The sequence below is a fragment of the Leptopilina boulardi genome, unplaced genomic scaffold, assembly GCF_019393585.1.
Source record: "Leptopilina boulardi isolate dan_hultmark-lab unplaced genomic scaffold, ZJU_Lbou_2.1 LbouV2_51, whole genome shotgun sequence".
NCBI classification, from domain to species: domain Eukaryota; kingdom Metazoa; phylum Arthropoda; class Insecta; order Hymenoptera; family Figitidae; genus Leptopilina; species Leptopilina boulardi.
Genome location: NW_026137996.1, coordinates 700,868 through 719,692, shown reverse-complemented (window position 1 = coordinate 719,692; position 18,825 = coordinate 700,868). Strand labels below are relative to the sequence as shown.

Sequence of the window (18,825 nt, the reverse complement as noted above, 5' to 3'; positions counted from 1 at the left end):
CCGATTAACCGAGATTTAGGCGGTGAAAACTTTTGCGCTGAAACTTTCGCTAGATTTATTTCCTTCAGAATTGAAGTCTAAGTTCTTGCACTCATCCAAAGCGCAAGATGAAACTTCTTTGAAATCCTTTGCCGTGTCTCAAAATAATTCCCTTCTTCGCTCTCGACAATATTAATTTAAATTTAAATTCAAATTTTATTCCATTTCTGATATTTTTGTTCTTTTTTTTTTTTCTCTTAATATGAACCTCCTTGTGATCCACGAGGTTCATTAAAATCTAAATATCAGATTTTTTTTTTGATTGCATGCTAACTTGATTGACAACTTTAATCGGTTATTATAACAAGGTCATTGACGAATCAAGGCCGCGAACAAAATTCAATCATATTATTAATTTTCCATTTTTTCCATGTAAAAAAAAACAATTTTCAAAATGAGATATTCCTTTTTAAATGTCAATTAATGTGGTGTTAAATTTAGGTGGAAAAATTGCAAGAAAAAAAATAAAGATCGATTGTATTTTGTTCCGTTCAGTCGTCACGGAACTTGTTCGTGATCTTTTCAAACAAATAAGTACACAGATAATAATATTACCTGTCACAAAATGGTACCAGAAAATAATATAGAAAACTTACATATTTTTTTTTTCTTTCTAAAAATCGAGAGTATTTCTTCCATCCACACACTCATACACACTCGTCAGAGAATGAAAGAGAAGCACACACAGTTTAAGCCGATCGAAGTTGAGCAGTCAAGTTTTAATGGTGCAAAAGCCAGTAATTTGTAATTTGTCTTTCGTTGAAAAGTGAGAATTTATCAGATGCAGAAAATGAGTTTTCTTGGAAAGAGTGGTGAACTAAGCGGTTTAAGAAACAGCCACAGGCGCTTTTTTTTCTCCGAAAATTCGAGCTTATTCATATATATATATATATATATATATATATATAGTATGAAAATCAGATTGGATCTAAAACAAAAAAGAAGAACAAGACTTAATTAATAAAAAATAATTTTTATCAAAAGGGGATTAAATAAAATAATTTAAAAAACGGAGAAAAAAGATAAATATAACTAAAGATTAATAAAGAATTATTATTTATTATTCCAATAAATATTTCTTTCTTTAAAATAAATATTTATTTGATAATAGTCAGGTAATATAAAATTTATAAAATTAATAAGTTCGATAACAAAATTCAAGAAAGGAAAAAAAAAAAAAAGAAAAGAATTTAATAAAGAAAATTTAAAATAAAAACTGAAGAAAAAGGAAAGATTAATGATACAGAAACGAATATATTGAAAAAAAAGAAATATCTCAGTTATTCTAAGGGAGAATAAAAAAAAAAAATCTCAAAAGATATAAATTGACAAAGAAAAATAATTAAATAAAAATCAAGACAATTGGTCAGTGATGCTGTATATATTGAAAACTTATTGTTTCGTAATTCGACTTTCTGTCTGTTGAGAGATTTCATTTCTTTTACTCAAGTATCTAGGTGAAGTTTCTTGACGTTCCTCTGGTCTAGTGGTAATGAGGACTTCTTTAGTTACGCAACACCCTCTATAAGTCATGACCTTTATCAATAACAAACGCTGACCCAAATACGTTCCCGCCAAATGCACTCAAATCGAAAACAAATCCAAGTTTTTAGATTTTTTTTTTTTTTTTAATCTCCCTTATTAATCATCTCATCATTCCTTCATCTTCAGCTTTATTAAAAATATAAATTATCAAATTCAAATTTTATTATAAATTATTCGAATTCGAACAAAAAATTTCCTGTTATTTTCAAATTCTTTTCTTTTTAAATTTCCTTTCTCTACAAATAATACCAATGAGAGTATAATAAATTTGTCAATGCCAAAATTCATTTTTGACCCTGAAATCGAGTTTCGATCGGACAGTAAATGTAATATTATAAATTAAAAACATTTTTTAAAATTGAAAATTGTGAAAAAAATATTAAAATACCTTTTCAAAATAAAAACATTTAAAAAAATTTTTAAAAATTTTTTAAATTAAAAATAAAAATACATTTTCTAAAATTGATTTACATTACAGCGAGTTTATATTTTACGTAAGTACGCAGTCTCGTTCTTAACTTTGTTATCATTCTTATTGAATGAAGGTAATGGCAGTGTCGCTATTGCCTTGAAATTACATTGCTATTGCACTTAATAATCATGCTAAGAGATGCAATCGATAGTAGAAAGCATTGAAAGTAACGCGAAAATCCTCTTCACCTTGAACAATCCGTTTGAATAACGTTTAGACAGAGAATTGTATATAGTATAATCGCGTTACATGAAATCATTTCTTCCTATATTAATTAATAATTTCAACTTTAAAACAAAAAATCAATTTAAAAATTTTAAATTCATTTCAAAAATTGTCTTTGTTTTTTTTTTAGTAACATTGAGAAAATTTTCGTATTTTCCTTAAAAACAGAATTTTTATTTTTTACAAAAGTGATAGATAAAGCCTCCACATGAGCCTTCATATTATAATCACAGTTTACAATAACTAAACTTAAAAATCGAAAGTCAACTATTGTAAAAAAAAATTGTTTTCTTTCTGCTTAAAATTAACAAAGCAGACAATAATATATACAACGACGAAATACTTCTGAAAGTTTAAATGAATGAAATTTTTTCTTGATTTGAACTTCTGCTCAAAATATAATTTAATTTATAAATAAATGTTCTTTTGATACTTAAAACATTTTATACAATAAAGTTTTAAACTTTAAGAAATATATATATTTTTTTAATTTCATTCATTTCAACTTTCATAACTTTTTAAATGATGAAAATAATTTTTCGTTAAATAAATTTTTTTCAATGAATTATTTTCACTTTTACGTCTTGACATTAGAAATTTAAATTAATGTCCAACACTTGGCATACTTGGAGAACCTACAACGTCTATAATATCCGATTTAACTTCCGGTTCTGCTTTTGGCAAAAGAGCCGCCGGAATTGTTAGTGTCTGAAACAATAAAATGTGTGGCGATTTATTTAAATAATTAAATTAAAAATATCAAAAAATATTTTCCTAGACAATATATAAAAAAAAACATACCTTTCCAGGTACGAGAGCTTCATATTGATGCCTCAAAGACTGTAATTCATAATCGCATGTTGTCAATGCTCCTCGTAGTTCATAATGAAGTACCATATCACTACGAAGTTCATTGAATTGTTGACAAATTTGTTCAGTTGGCGGTGGATTTAATTCTAGAATAAAAATATTCAAAAATTAATATTAGAGATTTAATTTACAATTATTAAGTCATGTCTAAAAACTCATAAAAATAAATTATTTTCATTTTAAAAGAAATATTAATAAATTAATTATATATCTTCATACCAAGCTGTAATTCAGTTAACATTTGTTCAATGCCCTTCATTTTCTTTTGACCTAAACTGCTGGGCAATTTAATTCTCTGTGAACGTAGAGAAACTCCACTATTTTTAAAATCAGGAAACTTGATTCCAGCCGATTCAACAGCCTGAAAATTAATGGTCTTTTGTAACAGACCATCAGAACTCGAAGGTTAATGATTTGTGTACGTATGGTGTTAAAAAGATTTTAAAAGAAAAAATAATTATTCAAAATTTAAATAATAGTCAAAATTCGAGTTTTTGTGTAAGTTCGATGATTGGAAATAAATGATAATGATAATTTTACATACATGAGAAGAATCAGCTTTACTAGGTCGATTTCTTGATGAACTACTATTTTTCTTTGATGATTTTCGTTCACTTTTTCTTGGATCTGATTGATGATCAGCGGCGGTTATTAATTTTTGTAAATCCTGTGTCTTACGATCTCTTTCCTTTTTTCTTTGCTCAATTTTACGTAATTCCGCAAGTAGAGTTTGCTCCTCTTCAACTTGTTCCGGTGTACGTTCAAACAATTTTTTTAATTGTTCCTTCCTATGTTTTTCATGTTCTGCATCAAATGAATAAATTTTTTCCGTATGGGATTTCGATTTTGTTATCGAACCACAAACTTGATAATATCTGTAAAAAGTATAAAATTCAATTTCAAAAAAATTACACATAATAATGATAAGTTTCATTTAAAATAATAAAAAAATTAACAAAAAAAAATAAAGAGTTAAAGGAGAAAAAAGTTTTTATTAATATTTACTTACCGTTCTTTTAATTCTTCTACACTTCTAACAGGAAATTTAGTTCTATCCCATCGATCATGAATAACAATAAATCGGAGATCGAATCTTCGACACAAGTCAAATAAATGATCTGTCTCGGCACGAGACCAATTGTTTACCACTAAATGTTGTAAATATTCCGCGTTCGTATAAGTTGGAACGGGAACTTTTTTGTTAAATTTTGCGAAAGGATATTCATTTCCTACGTCAGCTACTCGCCGCCAATGATGAAAAATAGCTCCATCAGTACGAGCAGGATTTGTAAATGGAGTCCACTTCCATGGTCTCACTTTTCTCATTCCCAATTGTGCTTTTACCTGTTTATATCCTTTGCTCGTGTCTGTTGGATACAATGGTGGCACATCGTTGTTGTCTTTGCAAAGCAATGCAAAAACCTCCCTATGCATACCCTCTGGTCGTTTAGGTACTCGGTAATCATATCTTTTTCTCACCTTTTTATTTTCTCCGAAAATTGTTTCTTTCGTTAATTCTGTCGATGGTGTTTCAAGATCCAAAATATCACGTACATCTGCCATTTTACAAACGACACCTAACCTATAAAGTGTTCCAATCTTCTCAACTTTTCGTAAAAGATCACCAAATAAATCACTAAATCACAAACTTTTAATTCATTGTTATAGGTTAACAATTATTCAATAATTTTATTAACTTATTAACACAAATATTGATAAATATTATTAATCTTGAGAAAAAATATTATTAACAAATACTTCTTCTTTCTCGTCAAAATTAAACTGACAACTGTGGCTAATGCGCATGTGTCATATAAAACTTCCGATTGGCTGCCTACTTTTCGCACATTTTTGGCGCCATTATTTGAAATGGATCAAAGTAAAAAAAATACAAATGACCAAAGTATAATTCATAATTTTTCATTTATATATTTAAAGATGTGTGTTAATATTTATTTTCCATATAAAAATTAATAATTTCTGAAGATTTGTTTAAATCTATAAATAAACGCAGGCGCAAGTAAATTATTAGTAGCGATAGTGCTGTTCCTAGCGAAGGGTGGATACATTAATCAATTATTGAATCTGTATCTGAATGGTTTATTTTTGAGTTTTTACGGTTTTTTCGTATAATTTTATTTGGTTTTTTGATTATTAATTTCATCTTTTCAAAGATGGAGTTTTGGTAACTTTTAAAAGAAAAAAAGGGGTGAGCGTAGCAATAAATATTTATCATAATGGATATTGGAAACTCAACAAAAACTACATTGCAGAGATACCTAACCTTAAAAATACCTATATCGGTAATAATTAATTTTATTTTTAAATATAAATAAATATAATACATTTTTATCTATAGAAAACATTTGCATTATTCAGCATTAAATTTTTTATAGATTTTTAAACTTGTTTTTTTTTCATTTTTAAATGAAAATTTTATTATACTTTAATACCTCATATAACGTGCCCATAACATTTTTAAATGTTACATCATTCTTGACTTTTATAATTTTACAAAAGTGAGGTTTCATTATAATTAGTAAATAATGATGTAATTTTATTTGAAATTAAAAACAAATTTTAAAAAACGATTTGAAATAATAAATTTTTAATACTAATTTATATTGCAAGTTAATTGATTTATCTTATTTTTGTATAATGATTAATTAATAATATAAAATGAAATATAAATATGTAAAAAAAAATTGCATTAGAATATATAACAATAAGATAAAATAGATCATCCTAAAAGTCTATTTTTAATCATAATGATTTTATCCTATAAAATTAATAACATAAATGTTCATGGGATTATTTACGAATTTATTTAACTAAGACTGCTGATAAGAATTATTACAAAAGTCAATATATATCTTTTATATATCATAAAGGTTAATGCAATGGTCCAATGTACATAATACAGAGGAGGCGTAGCTAACAGTTGGACAATTTACTTTTATTAAGGGATTGATACTATTAAGTAACGATGATTTTGCGTCTTATTTTAATAAAAAAATTTGCATCTACTTTAAATCCCTTTTATTCAATTTTTCATCAATAGTTATTTGATTATGATCATTTAAAAAAATATCATATATTCACAATTATCCTTACGATATATTTTAATCAAATGAAAATTATTTTTTTTATAACTACGCATGACACTTTGTAAGCAGTGAAAATGAGACAAAATTATCCTGACCTTTTGAGTGTTTTCAATTACTCATCCAATAAAAAATAACCATAAAGTGATATGAAATCATAATCGAAATTTTAGTACGATTCAAATAAGAAATTTAAACATAAAAATGTTCAAATTATCACTGTATAATAATTTATTTTTAAATTAATGAAATTTAAGTAATAAATAAATTTAATTAACAGGTGGAAATTAATTAATTTTCTAAAATAAAATAAATAAAATATTTTCTAAATATTTCTCCAAATTAGAAAAAAATTTTAGGTGAAAAAATAAATTAGCAAAACCACTATTATTTTCTGTTTGAGTAAGATAATAATTATTATTAATCTTTAATAATTAATTAATATTAATTATTATTATTAACAAAGACTGTATAAATTTTTTAATCAAATTTTAATTATTTTAATTTTTAAATAATTTAATTAAAAAAATATTTTAATTAAAGAAAAACTGACCCCGTTTTATTAAAAGATATTTAACGAATTTGAAGAATATTGTAAAGTTTAAAAATTGATCATAAATATTATTAAAGATGTAAAGAGTGTACTAGGAGTCTATAAAACAATAGGTAACGATCATGGTTAGTAACTATCAAAACGACGAGTAGGTTGAGTTCGTCATATTGTAAATGTGGGGACATAATATAACAGCCGGTATTAGTTCAGTGACTACGACGCGTATCAGTTGGCTCGCATTTATATAGAGACAGTTGAAGACAGTTTCTTCAACAGTCTCGGTCTTGTTATAGTTCCTCGTAGTTTAATTCAGTGTATGTTCGTTTCTGTTCTTCCAAGAAGAACCATTATCTAGTTATTAACTTCGGACACCCATGTACCAAGTGCTACATTCTTTAATTGGACGGTATAGCACCGTTACTTTTCTCGTTGGAACATTTCTCATCTCTAATTATCTCACTTAATGAGAAAATTCATTAAGATTTAAGTGAATTTTTGTTCACTTGAAAAGTTTTTGAATAGCTGAATTCACAAAATATCCATTGATCCGGTTATTGATCTTGAGAAACAGGTTTTAAAGAGAAACACAACGTGGAAGAAATCAATAACTATCGGTAGGATTATTTTTCTACTTTTCGAGTTTTCAAAATGTTACTCACTCTTTTTTTCAAAAAAAAAAAAAAAAAAATTACATTAAATGAGATGCAAAAAATGGAGCAAAAATGCTGTATTAATTATAAATTAATTGTAATATAATACTAAGAGGAAAATAGTAAAAGTTTTCAAGCATTATTTCCCGTGATAAAAATAGTTCAAGTAAAAATAAATATCTTTAGACATTGTATGTCAATTATAAAAAAAATTATACCATATATATATAAAAAAATTAAAATTTTTAACAAAAAAAAAAAATAAAATGATAATAAAAATTTTAATAATTTTTTTTTATTTTTTAATTTAAAAAGAAAAAAACAATCTTTAAAAATATTTTCTTATTTTACGTTATCATATTTTTATTTGTTTGTTATCTAAATTTAATTATATTTCATTCAAAAATATGTACATATTATTAGTCATAAAGTGGAACACGTTTTTAATAATAGATTTTCTAAAAATTCATTAATTAAATATACATTAACAGTAAATTTCATAATTTTTCCATTTATAAATAGTTGAAATTTGAAAAACTTGATAGAAATCTTCAAAAATTTAGTATCACCATTGTTCACATCTCAGTTAACAAATAAAAACTGCACGTGTTTTACATATATACTCGTGTCGCAATATTTATCCACAATTATAATAAAGTCTTTCGAATAAACCTCGACATAAGCAAAATTGAAAAATAAAAAACCAAGTTTTTAAATAAATAAATAATATTTAAATTCTCTTAAAAATTTTTTTCACATAAAAATAATTTGTAAATTTTAATTTCTATTAAATCATAAAATCGATAAATTGATTAGAAAAATAAATAAAGTATTTAAAAAATTAATTTAATATTCTCTTTTTATAAAAAAAAATATAATAATATATTAAATAATAATTTGAATTTAAATATTTAAACAAAATAAATTTAATAAAAATCAGTTAAATAGGTTAATAGATGTAATAATTAATAATAATCAGTTAATTAATATTAGTTATAATAAAAAAATTAAGATTATCAGACAAAACGTATGCATTATTAGAATAATCAAACAATATCGATTAAATTAATTTTTATTGAATAATTAGATCATGTCAACCGACATCCCATTAATTTGATACGTTCAAAGTGTATATTTTGCGGTTTCAATCTACAATTTAAAAGAAAAATTTGTTTTCCACATGCAAGATGAAATCAGATCTTTAATATTTATTTAATTTCTAATCAATTTAAAAAATTATGTTTCTTTTTTTTCAGAATCGATTAAAGGTGAAACTTAAAGCAACATATTAAGAAAATCATTTTTTTTAAAATGGTTCTTTCCGAGAATACTACGGAAAAACAAAACTCAAACACTGACTTGAGTAATACAAGTTCAAATGTAAAATATAATTCTTATGAGCATCAACAACACGAGGCCAATTTACATAATGAAAACCGCAGTAATTTCATTGAAAAAAATTATCTTTTATCTGAAGTTAATAAAAAAAATTCCATAATTTTGTCCGAAGAAAATAATATCAATATGCAAAAGATGAATGGTTTTAAAAAAGAGATTGATGAGAAAAAATTTAGTCTAAATGATCCTGAAATGAATCCAATTAATGGGCATATTAATGAACCACCCGATGGTGGAATAAGAGCATGGGCAATTATGATTGGAAGTTTTGTCATCAATGGAATACTCTTCAGTGTTATTAATAGTTATTCTCCAATTTATGGAAATTTAAAGGAAAGACTGAAAATTGCAGGCCTTAGTGATACCGCAGAAAAAGCCGGTAAGTATTTTTTTTTTTTTTTTTTTTTTTTTTTTTAATTAAAATTTAATGAAAACATTAAATTTTGTACTTAAAAAAATTTAATATTAGTTAATATTCTTTATTATAAAATAACAAAAAATTAATATTAAAAATTCTATCACATTAATATCTTAATGTTTTTGAAACTAATGAATTAGAATTTAATTAGAATGATTGATTTTATCGATGGCCTACTTGACAGATAGATTGAGGGATAATTATAAAATCTAGATCAGGATGCAAAAAATAAATCGCTAATTGGAATTAAGTAAAGGTTACAATTTCACCTTATTATTTATTAATCTATACGTCTCAGTATCTCACTCATTAAGTTAATTAATAAATATCAAGACTTTAAAAAATGAATAAAGTTTTGAAAAAAATTTATATAAATATATGATTAGATTATTTAATAATGATAAGATTAAAAAATTTTATGATTAATGATAATCTAAAAATGAAGATTGTTTCAAGTACTATTAAAATCTAAAATAAATAGAATTTTGAAATTATTGTAAATATAGGTAAATGAAGGAAATGAAATTACAACAACAAACAGGTCATTGAACTGTTGTATTGTATCTATGCTAAAAGAAAATTGTCAGTTGATAAATGATAAGAAACTAACTGTAGAATAATACCGATGAATTACAATTTATTACTTTCATCTTACAATCAATTATATTAATTTTCTATTTATCAAAATATTCTAAATTTCGCAAATATGTGTTTGATGAAAAGTTTTTTTTTTAACTAAACGTTTTGACAATGCTATATAAACAGTTATTTTATGGAAATAATTATGTTTTAGAAATTTTTTTTATTATAAAATAAAAATTATGAAATTAATATATTTTTCAGAACATAAGAATTTAGAAATTAAACTTGATTAAAAACACAATTAGAAAAAATATTTTTAGGAAAAATTGTTTTTTAATTTAAGTTTAACGTTTTTAAAAAATAAAATTCTTTTTCTTAAAAGTAAATGAAAGTTAGATTGAAGAAGTAACATTATATTCATTTCTTCACGATAAAAGTTAGCAGAAAGATAGGAAATCTTATACATGTGCTAGCAAATCGTGCTTTAGATTCTTTTTTACGGATTGTTTCACTAACGGAAGTTTAAGTAATTTAATTTATATATATATATAATTTTTTTTAATAATTTTTATTGTAATAATTTTATTCAATTCAATATTCAATTTTCTTAAACTTTTAAAAATATGTAGGTATTAAGCTAATTTTTTGAAACCTATTAACGTCTTCAGAAATGAAAAAAATTTTAATATATATAAAACGGTCTTTAAAGTGGAAATAATCTTCGTTTGATAATCAATTACATGTTTAAGATCATTTATTTGTTTTTAAACTGATAATTTGATAATTAGTTATAAAATCTATTACATCATATTGACATATTAAACATAAAATATAATGAATTTAGAATTTTTTTTCTTTGATATACCGACAATGTAGAATATAAAAGTCTCTTTATATCATATCTCTGTTGAAATTTCAAAGATACAATATGTTACGTTAATGTCTTTAGAATTTATTTGTATTATAGTTAAATTAATATCTACCTCTCAAAGTGGTCATATCAAAGGGCCAATTAAGTTCAATTAACCTTAATTATTTGATTTCTCTTTAATTAAGATACGACAGAAATTGAAAAGAATTATATGAAGACTATTATTAAAAGTCGTCAATTTCTTAATTATATTTATATTAATTTCCATATGTTTTTAATTATATTTATTTATTTCACTGTGTAAAAAAAGTTTATTATAAATGTCCCAATTTATTAAAAATTCTAATATTACTTTTTTATTATGCAAAAATGTAAAAATTTCATATCTACTAAAACGTAAGTTAATGACATAAAATGATATTTATTATTTAAGAGCACGAAAATGTTTGAAAAATTTTATTACACACGTGGTAATATCAAAGCGATTCACGTCACTTGGCGCATTTGATTTGATAGTAAATTAAGAAATCTTAAATGCATTTAAACACGTTTTTATCTAAAAAAAAATAAATAAAAGTCAATATTTTTCAATTAATTAATTAATCTAATTAATTATTTATAAAGTTTTTTTTTATAGGAATCTCAAGGAACCTCATAAATACAAAAATGGGGTTTCGTATTTGTTATGCATTGTAAGAAAATCATTAGAAGAGTTACTTAATCCTAATTATGGACCCTTCTTGACCCATATTATACAAAAATGGGGTTCTTTTATGTTTAATATTTTTTATAAGATCCCCATGAGAATTCACATACGAAAATGTGATTTCTAGGGAGTGCTATAAAAAATTGTATAATAATTAATTGAATATCATTCTTATTGAACATTTCTAAAGAAAAGCAGAGTATTCCAATACAAAAAATTAATTAATTAAACATTAATTTTTTTAAAAAAATATGTTTTTTTTTAATTTGTAACAAAATGAGATCAAATTTCAAAAATTTAATTTTTAAGGATTACTCTATAATATAAATATATCTTTCTTAATTTTTAATTCAATCAATTTTCTGAACTCTGTTCAATTAGATGAGATTGTTGTTTAGAATGAGGCGATCGCCCCATGTTACTTACTGAGCTAAATCAGAATATATTAACCACCAATTAAACGATCATTAACCATAATAAGGGTCAAGTAACTCTTCTAATGATTTTCTTACAATTCATAACAAGATTAATAACTAGAACAATAACTATTACATAAGAACTTTTATCGTAAAGAAAAGAATTTATATTTGTTCTTTCTTTTCTATTTTTAAAGTACAAATAAAAAAAAAACCAATTTAAATTGTTATTGACATTTATTTAAAAATTTTTTTTTTTTTAGCAATTGTTGGTTCTCTACAACTTGGCACAACATTTGGAATGTCTCCTGTGGCAGGAATTCTTACAAAAAAAATTGGACTCCCAGTGACAACATTTTTAGGAGGTCTTATTGCCTCTGTGGGAGTACTTATATCAGCTTTTATGCTAGACTCGGTATTCATTAGTTTATGAGATTTTTTAATTTTCTTATCCACTAGACATTTAGTTGAATTGAATAATTATTTAATTTTAATTTTAAAAAATTTTTAACATTTATTATTTATTTAAAATAATTAGTTAATTATGATACTAATGTTATATTTTTAATTTCAGGTTGAATATCTGTACTTGACATATGGAGTTATGTTCGGAGTAGGATCAAGTCTTGCCTATGGTCCCAGTTTAATAATTTTAGGACATTATTTTAAGCGTCATTTAGGATTAGTAAATGGAATTGTTACTGCAGGAAGTTCCATTTTCACAACCATTATGCCACATTTCATGGGTTATATAATTGAGAATTATGGTTTAAAAACACTTATGATAAGCTTGGGTGCTCTTACCTGCAGTGTAATGCCCTGCGCTTGTTTATTTAAACCAATTGCTCGTGAGTAAATAAAGTCATTAAACAATAATTAAGTTGATAAATTTCAAAAATTACAAATTTTAATTTATATTATCACAGACCTTTTTCAACAAATAGATACTGAGATGATTATTAATTTGTATATTAATAATAAATTTATTTTATTTAGTTAATTTTTATATGAATCTTTAAAGTAATAATTTTAATCGTTTTCTTTTCAATAGTGAATACGTGTCCAGTTGTAGAGAAACCAAAAATTACGCACGATACAACACTTTGTGAAAAACTTAAAAGTAAAATCAATACGTCCGTATTAAGAAAGAAAAAATATATTATCTGGGCATTCGCTATGACCATTGCTCTTTTGGGGTGAGTTATGTTTTTAGATAATAATCATCAATAATTTAATGAGACAATTACAAAAAAAAAATGACAATAATAATAATTAGCCAAAAACATCTTAAAAATTTTAATAAAAATTGAAGAAATTTTTGGCAATAATTATTTCATCACTGTATAGTAATTAACTTGTGTAATTATCGATTAAAAATCTTAAATTTTTTTTTTAACTTTTATTATTTCAGTTATCATGTGCCATATATTCACGTAGGGAAATTTGTAGAAGATAATTTTGGTAAAGATTATGATAAAAATTTTCCAATCACGTGCCTTGGAATAACGTCGGGAATTGGGCGCTTAGTTTTTGGTTACATCGCAGATTTACCACGTATCAATAAAATATTTTTACAACAGGTTAATAATAATTAATTTATTTTAATTTTACTATTTAAAATTATAAACTTCTATTAAGTAATTTTAATTTTTTAATTAATAATGATTTTTATCGATTTTTCTCTATAGATTGCTTTTACTTGTTTGGGAGGTCTAATGATGCTTTTATCAGTTACAACTTCTTACACAATGCTTTTAATAATTTATTCTGGAATGGGATTTTTTGACGGATGTTTTATATCTCTTTTGGGTTCAATTGCTTACGAATTTTGTGGTCATGAGCATGCAACGGCTGCAATCAGTTTACTATTGGGAATGTGCGCAATACCTGTAATTGCTGGATCAGCATTTGCTGCACGTCTTTATGATCGTACAGGTAATTAAATTATTATTAAATAACGCAACAGATTTAATTGAATTTCTTATAACTTTCTATCACTAATGTGAAATTAATTAATTAATGACTCAAATAATAAATCTTTTAATTAATATATCATTTTATGGGAAAAAAAATTCCACTATAATTTATTAATTAATTTGATCTTAACTAATTAATTAAATTAAAAATATATAAAATAATTTATAATTAAAATAGTTATTCTTCGACGTTTTAATAAATAATCTTTTTTAACTGATTTTTAATATTAAGTGAACTTTGATTTATTTAGGTTCTTACAGTATGACATTTATTATAAGTGGTATACCACCGATAGTAGCAGCACTAACCATGTTCTTAACAAGATGCGTGAAAAATGATGCAAATGAAAATATAAAAGATCCCGCTGGAGAGTCTTTAACCAAACCAAATGGACAAACTGGTTGGTAAAATAAATCTTATTTAAATTATGCTTTCACTATATGGTGCAATGAAATTTAGATAGTTATATTTTAACATTGTGTTAAACTAAAAACGACAGCTAATTTTTGTCTCTAATTTTTAAAGGAGGTCACGTTTGCTAAAAAATATTTTTCGTTCTAAATTTTTTTTTAAAAAAATAGATCGATTTCGTTTTTGAAAAATATTTTTTAGAAAACTTTCTCTTACTATTTTTTACTTTGAAAACAATTTAACCGTGTGTTTAACTAGTTTGTAAACTAATTTTTATGTTTTTAAAATTTTATAGTTTTTTCTTTCTAATATTTTTCTATTTAAATAATAAAAATTATTTTTTCAGTTCGCATGTTTTCTTCATGTACTGCACACGAGAAAAGGCGAATTAGACACTCACCATATTCATTGATAAAAAATTCATTTTCATCTTTAGTTATATATATAAAAAAATACAATTTATTGAATAATTGGTTTATGGTCTCACTAAAATAAAAGTTTTTCTGTCATAAATAATTTTCACCATTTTTTCTTTAGTGCTATTAATAAGATTGCAATTTTAACTATTCAGTGGGTGTTTTCATGTTTTCTTCATAGGTTGCACAATGTCAACAACGAAGGTAGAAATAATTGCAAATGAGGAAAAAGGTACGTTACTAAATGAAGAAATACAAAATTTAAACATCGAACCATTCTGGTCTCATCAACATTTTCGAAATTTAAATTATCATTTATTTTCGCATTCTGCAAATAATTCTAAACGCTTTAATCGTGAAATTTATTCTGAGAGTGTGCCACTAATTTTTAACGAGAATAGAAAATCTACTGATTATAGACGATTGACATATTCATTTCAAATTTAAAATAATTTTTAATTACATTAATTTCAATACATTTCTATGAATGATTGATTTTTTTATTTTTTGTTATTTTCTTGTATAAATAATTAAAATTTATACAAAAACGAATGAAACATTCGTTAAAAAATGTTAACAAGTGAAATTCTATATTTTTAGTATTGTTCATCAAACAGTCCTATATAAATTTAACTAATTTTACAATTGAATTCGCGGATTGGTTGAATTTATACATTCGCTTTTAAATAACTTTTGATGTGAATTTTACAATGGAAAATGAACTAAATTATTCATCTTTATTAGTTTAATTTAAAACTATATCTTTATAAATAATTTAAAAATATGTTAATTTAATTATAAACAAATAATTTTTAGTGAAATGTTATATAATATTATGACAAATATTTAAATTACTCATATAAAGATAACTGGACTAAAGGTACCGGCCATTTATAAAACTTTTTTTATATATATTTTTTTTTATTGTAAAATGATATTATTGTTTAATTTTAATTCAATGCCGACAAATTTGGTTCTCATGTTATTTGAGCTATTGAATATCATAATGGAAAAATTTCGAAATCTGACACTACATTGCTTTCTCGTGCAATAAATACAATTATAAAATGAAAAATTTGAAATATACTGTTCGCATTTTATCCAACAAATGAAGCTAATAGGGAATAGAAATGATTTTCGAGAGAAAGAACGCGGAATATTTGTTGATTCCTATCATTTTTCATGATAATTGAATTTTATAAAAGCATACAATTCAAAATATGAAATACATTATATGAAAGGTAATCAATAAGGTTCGTTATTAATTAATTGACTATAAAAATGTTAAAAACTGCTGTGCGCAACTGTAGATTTGCTTTGCTTTGTTATTTTGTGAATAAATGTCATAAAAATATTTATATTTCCTTTTTATATCTGCTAATAATAAGTCCTGCTATATATGTACATTCATATTTTTAATTATCCCCAGTAATCGTTTAAAATTATTTTTTTGTTTTTTTTTCTGTAATTGCCTTATTTGACACTATATTTTAAATCACTTTTCTAATTTTCTTTGAGAAAAATATATATTTTTACAAAAATTTTTTACAATTCTTTAAATGTGTTATTTGTACTTTTTCATTAATTTAAACTTTATTCTGAATGAATAGTAAAAAATAATTGATTTTAATTTATAATAATTCAAAAAATAATGAATGCAATGACTAAACTATAATAATTTATCAATATGGATAATTTTTTTTTCCTCATCAACACAATCGTACTTTACAAAAAATTTATAGAAGCAATTTTTAATTAAAGCTATATAAAAATTGTGAATAATTTAAAAAATATATTTATTTTATTTATTTACTATTATTATGTATAAAAATACACTTTCTTATTAATTTATTAAATATAAATTCAAATCTATGTACTCTTATAAAATAATGAATTACTCCAAATTCTTTCACTCACACTGACAAAAATTTCAACTTGATAACTAAATAGTTTAATTCAATTTTTTGAAAATTCTTTATAAAAATAAATTTATAACCAAAGAGTGAAGAGAAAGTATACGAATGGTATATGTAATAAATAGCATACTGAACTGAAACTCAAATGAAACTGTGATCTTTCCCCTTTTCCCTAAAGATAATTTTGTTTTTTTTTTTAATTGAACAACAACATACATAAAATGACAAGTTGATTAAGGAAAATAATATTACTCCATCGTTATAGAATAAAAGAATAATAATTAATAACAAAATATGATAGTAATAAATTAAAAAAAAATATCAATAAAGAATAGTATAAGATAATAATAAATAGTAATAAAAGAATTGTAAAAAATGTTGATAATAAAAGTAAATAATAGACAAAAAAAAACCGATATAAATTTGTAATGTATTTTAACTGTTTCAGATAAGGAACTTCAGGAAATTTAAAATAACGAGCCAATCTTCGCCAAATACAGCTTGAAAGAAAACTCAAAACAAAAAATTCATCCCCTCATCATTAATTATGTAGATATATGGTATTTTACTAAGTGAGTACAAAAATGCAACATTTTACTAAGTGTATGTGATAAAAAACGAAGATCTATATACGCATATATTTTTAATATCAATAGAAAATATTTTTAAAACAAATCATTATAGAAATAGTACATAATAGACCTTTCGTAAATTACTTCAAAATATTTCACAATCTAAATCCATTAAAACCTGTTAAATAATTAGATTAAAATATTGACAAGCAATTAGCATAATAGAAAACATAATGAAATTTTTCAGTTATAGTTCTGTGGAAATTATTTGTTTAGAAAATTTTTTTTCAAGTACTTAACTTGCACTATAAGTGAGTTAAGAATACAAAAATATAAGCCATAATAAATTCATCAAAATTGTAAGAAAAGGAAAAAAAATAGAAAAAAATTTCACGAGTACTTAACTCACATTTTAATATAATATAAATAAATTGTAGTTACATAATTTTATTGTCAAATATAATTTTCATTATGATTTATAATAAACTAAATGCATTTTCATACGAGGCTCGAATTTTTTTCTTTTCTTTTTTTTTTTTTAAATATAGACTATATAAATAAAATGAGAAATTAGACTTTTATAATTACACTAATTATTATTTTCATATGACAATGATATCATGCTTTTTATATAGAGAGATTAAAAGAGACACTACTTTACATTTTTAAAATATTATAATAAAATACTTTTTGAATTTAAATACTGCATGATATTATAAACTTTGTTCGTTATATTGTTACAACAGACTTGCGAAAAGCCAATGTGAATATTGCATTTATTTATAATCTTGAGCAACGAAAAATTAGAAATCTTTAATAATTCTCTTGAGTGTAAAAAACTATTATAGAAAATTAAAAAAAAAAAATTCCCACTAGATAAGAATTTTAAAAATATGTTAACTGAACAATACAGCAAAAAGAAAATCTTTTTTTTTTTGTTAGGAAAGAAATGAATCTAATTGTAAGTTGCTTTTTTAAACAGTCTTGTTGATTTTCTGAGTTGTTTTCTTTTACTGATTTTGTATTTTCAATTTAAGACAGTTATTTGGTAAAATAAAACCGATGCTGATTTTAAGATAGTGCTTTCCTAAATTAAAACTGAATAAATTTTGAATTTCACATGCTTCGTAAATTTAGATTTACAAATATCTTATTTTTACACAAGCTTTAGATTAAATTTATTTTATTCTTATTTTCAAGATAAACTTAATTTGAGATTAATGTAAAAAAAAAGATTTTCTTTCTACTTTAAAGTGAACTATTTTACTGCGAATTAGTCAATTTAGATGACAATTTTTAAAATGTACACTGTAAAAAATTTGAAGAGTTATAAAAACAGTCGGAGTAAAAAACCAGAAAAGTAAAAGATTACAATTTTTTTTTTTTAAATTTTAACTCCTACAAATTTTTATAACACTCATTTTTCACAGTATATGTATGTGTGTACAATTGTTAAGAATTTAAAAATTTATACACACTAAAAAGATTATATTTTTGAAAAATTGTTGAAATATTTATAAACTGAATATTTCATTGTTATACACAATATATAGTAAATCAGTTTTTAAAACTATTCTTGTATAATATATAAAAACTAAATCAAATATAAATGTCTATAGAATCTCAGAGAGAGAAAATTCAATAGAAAATTAGAAAAAACAAATAAAAATTACGTCAGAGGGAA

The 18,825-nt window shown here is 23.4% G+C and overlaps 2 protein-coding genes across 8 annotated transcripts; one reads left to right on the top strand and one right to left on the bottom strand.

Annotated features, from left to right (window-relative positions):
- Positions 1–2,425: 2,425 nt before the first annotated feature.
- LOC127289917 (DNA methyltransferase 1-associated protein 1) lies at positions 2,426–4,939 on the bottom strand. Of its 3 annotated transcripts, XR_007844235.1 has the most exons (6): positions 4,161–4,939; positions 3,696–4,026; positions 3,371–3,527; positions 3,083–3,237; positions 2,808–2,989; positions 2,426–2,642 (listed from the first exon to the last, which is right to left on the bottom strand). XR_007844235.1 is itself a non-coding variant. In XM_051318190.1 (5 exons), the coding sequence occupies exons 1-5, from the start codon at positions 4,712–4,714 to the stop codon at positions 2,885–2,887; spliced, it is 1,302 nt and encodes a 433-aa protein (XP_051174147.1). In that variant the 5' UTR covers positions 4,715–4,939; the 3' UTR covers positions 2,426–2,884. The 3 variants fall into 3 exon arrangements, 2 of the variants coding, with proteins under 2 accessions (XP_051174147.1, XP_051174148.1); XM_051318190.1 differs by having other exon boundaries at positions 2,426–2,989; XM_051318191.1 differs by having other exon boundaries at positions 2,426–2,989; positions 3,371–3,512.
- A 265-nt stretch (positions 4,940–5,204) lies between these two features.
- Positions 5,205–18,678, top strand: LOC127289916 (monocarboxylate transporter 10). Of its 5 annotated transcripts, XM_051318188.1 has the most exons (10): positions 5,207–5,454; positions 8,715–9,235; positions 12,113–12,264; positions 12,424–12,697; positions 12,901–13,045; positions 13,261–13,429; positions 13,538–13,784; positions 14,077–14,226; positions 14,835–14,885; positions 17,018–18,678. In XM_051318188.1, exons 2-10 carry the CDS (start codon positions 8,770–8,772, stop codon positions 17,038–17,040), a joined length of 1,677 nt encoding a protein of 558 aa, XP_051174145.1. In that variant the 5' UTR covers positions 5,207–5,454; positions 8,715–8,769; the 3' UTR covers positions 17,041–18,678. The 5 variants fall into 5 exon arrangements, with proteins under 5 accessions (XP_051174142.1, XP_051174144.1, XP_051174145.1 ...); XM_051318185.1 differs by lacking the exon at positions 17,018–18,678 and having other exon boundaries at positions 5,205–5,454; positions 14,835–16,007; XM_051318187.1 differs by lacking the exons at positions 14,835–14,885; positions 17,018–18,678 and adding an exon at positions 14,584–14,753 and having other exon boundaries at positions 5,206–5,454.
- The last annotated feature ends 147 nt before the right edge of the window (positions 18,679–18,825 follow it).

Excerpts from the sequence above, each read along its gene's own strand:
- LOC127289916 (XM_051318185.1), top strand. The coding sequence starts at position 8,770 with ATGGTTCTTTCCGAGAATACTACGGAAAAACAAAACTCAAACACTGAC. Across the intron at positions 12,265-12,423 it reads CAGCTTTTATGCTAGACTCG|GTTGAATATCTGTACTTGAC; the intron begins GTATTCATTAGT and ends TTTTAATTTCAG. Across the intron at positions 13,430-13,537 it reads ATAAAATATTTTTACAACAG|ATTGCTTTTACTTGTTTGGG; the intron begins GTTAATAATAAT and ends TTTTCTCTATAG.
- LOC127289917 (XM_051318190.1), bottom strand. The coding sequence starts at position 4,714 with ATGGCAGATGTACGTGATATTTTGGATCTTGAAACACCATCGACAGAA. Across the intron at positions 3,528-3,695 it reads GTAAAGCTGATTCTTCTCAT|ACCATTAATTTTCAGGCTGT; the intron begins GTATGTAAAATT and ends CTGTTACAAAAG. Across the intron at positions 3,238-3,370 it reads GTTAACTGAATTACAGCTTG|AATTAAATCCACCGCCAACT; the intron begins GTATGAAGATAT and ends TTTTTATTCTAG.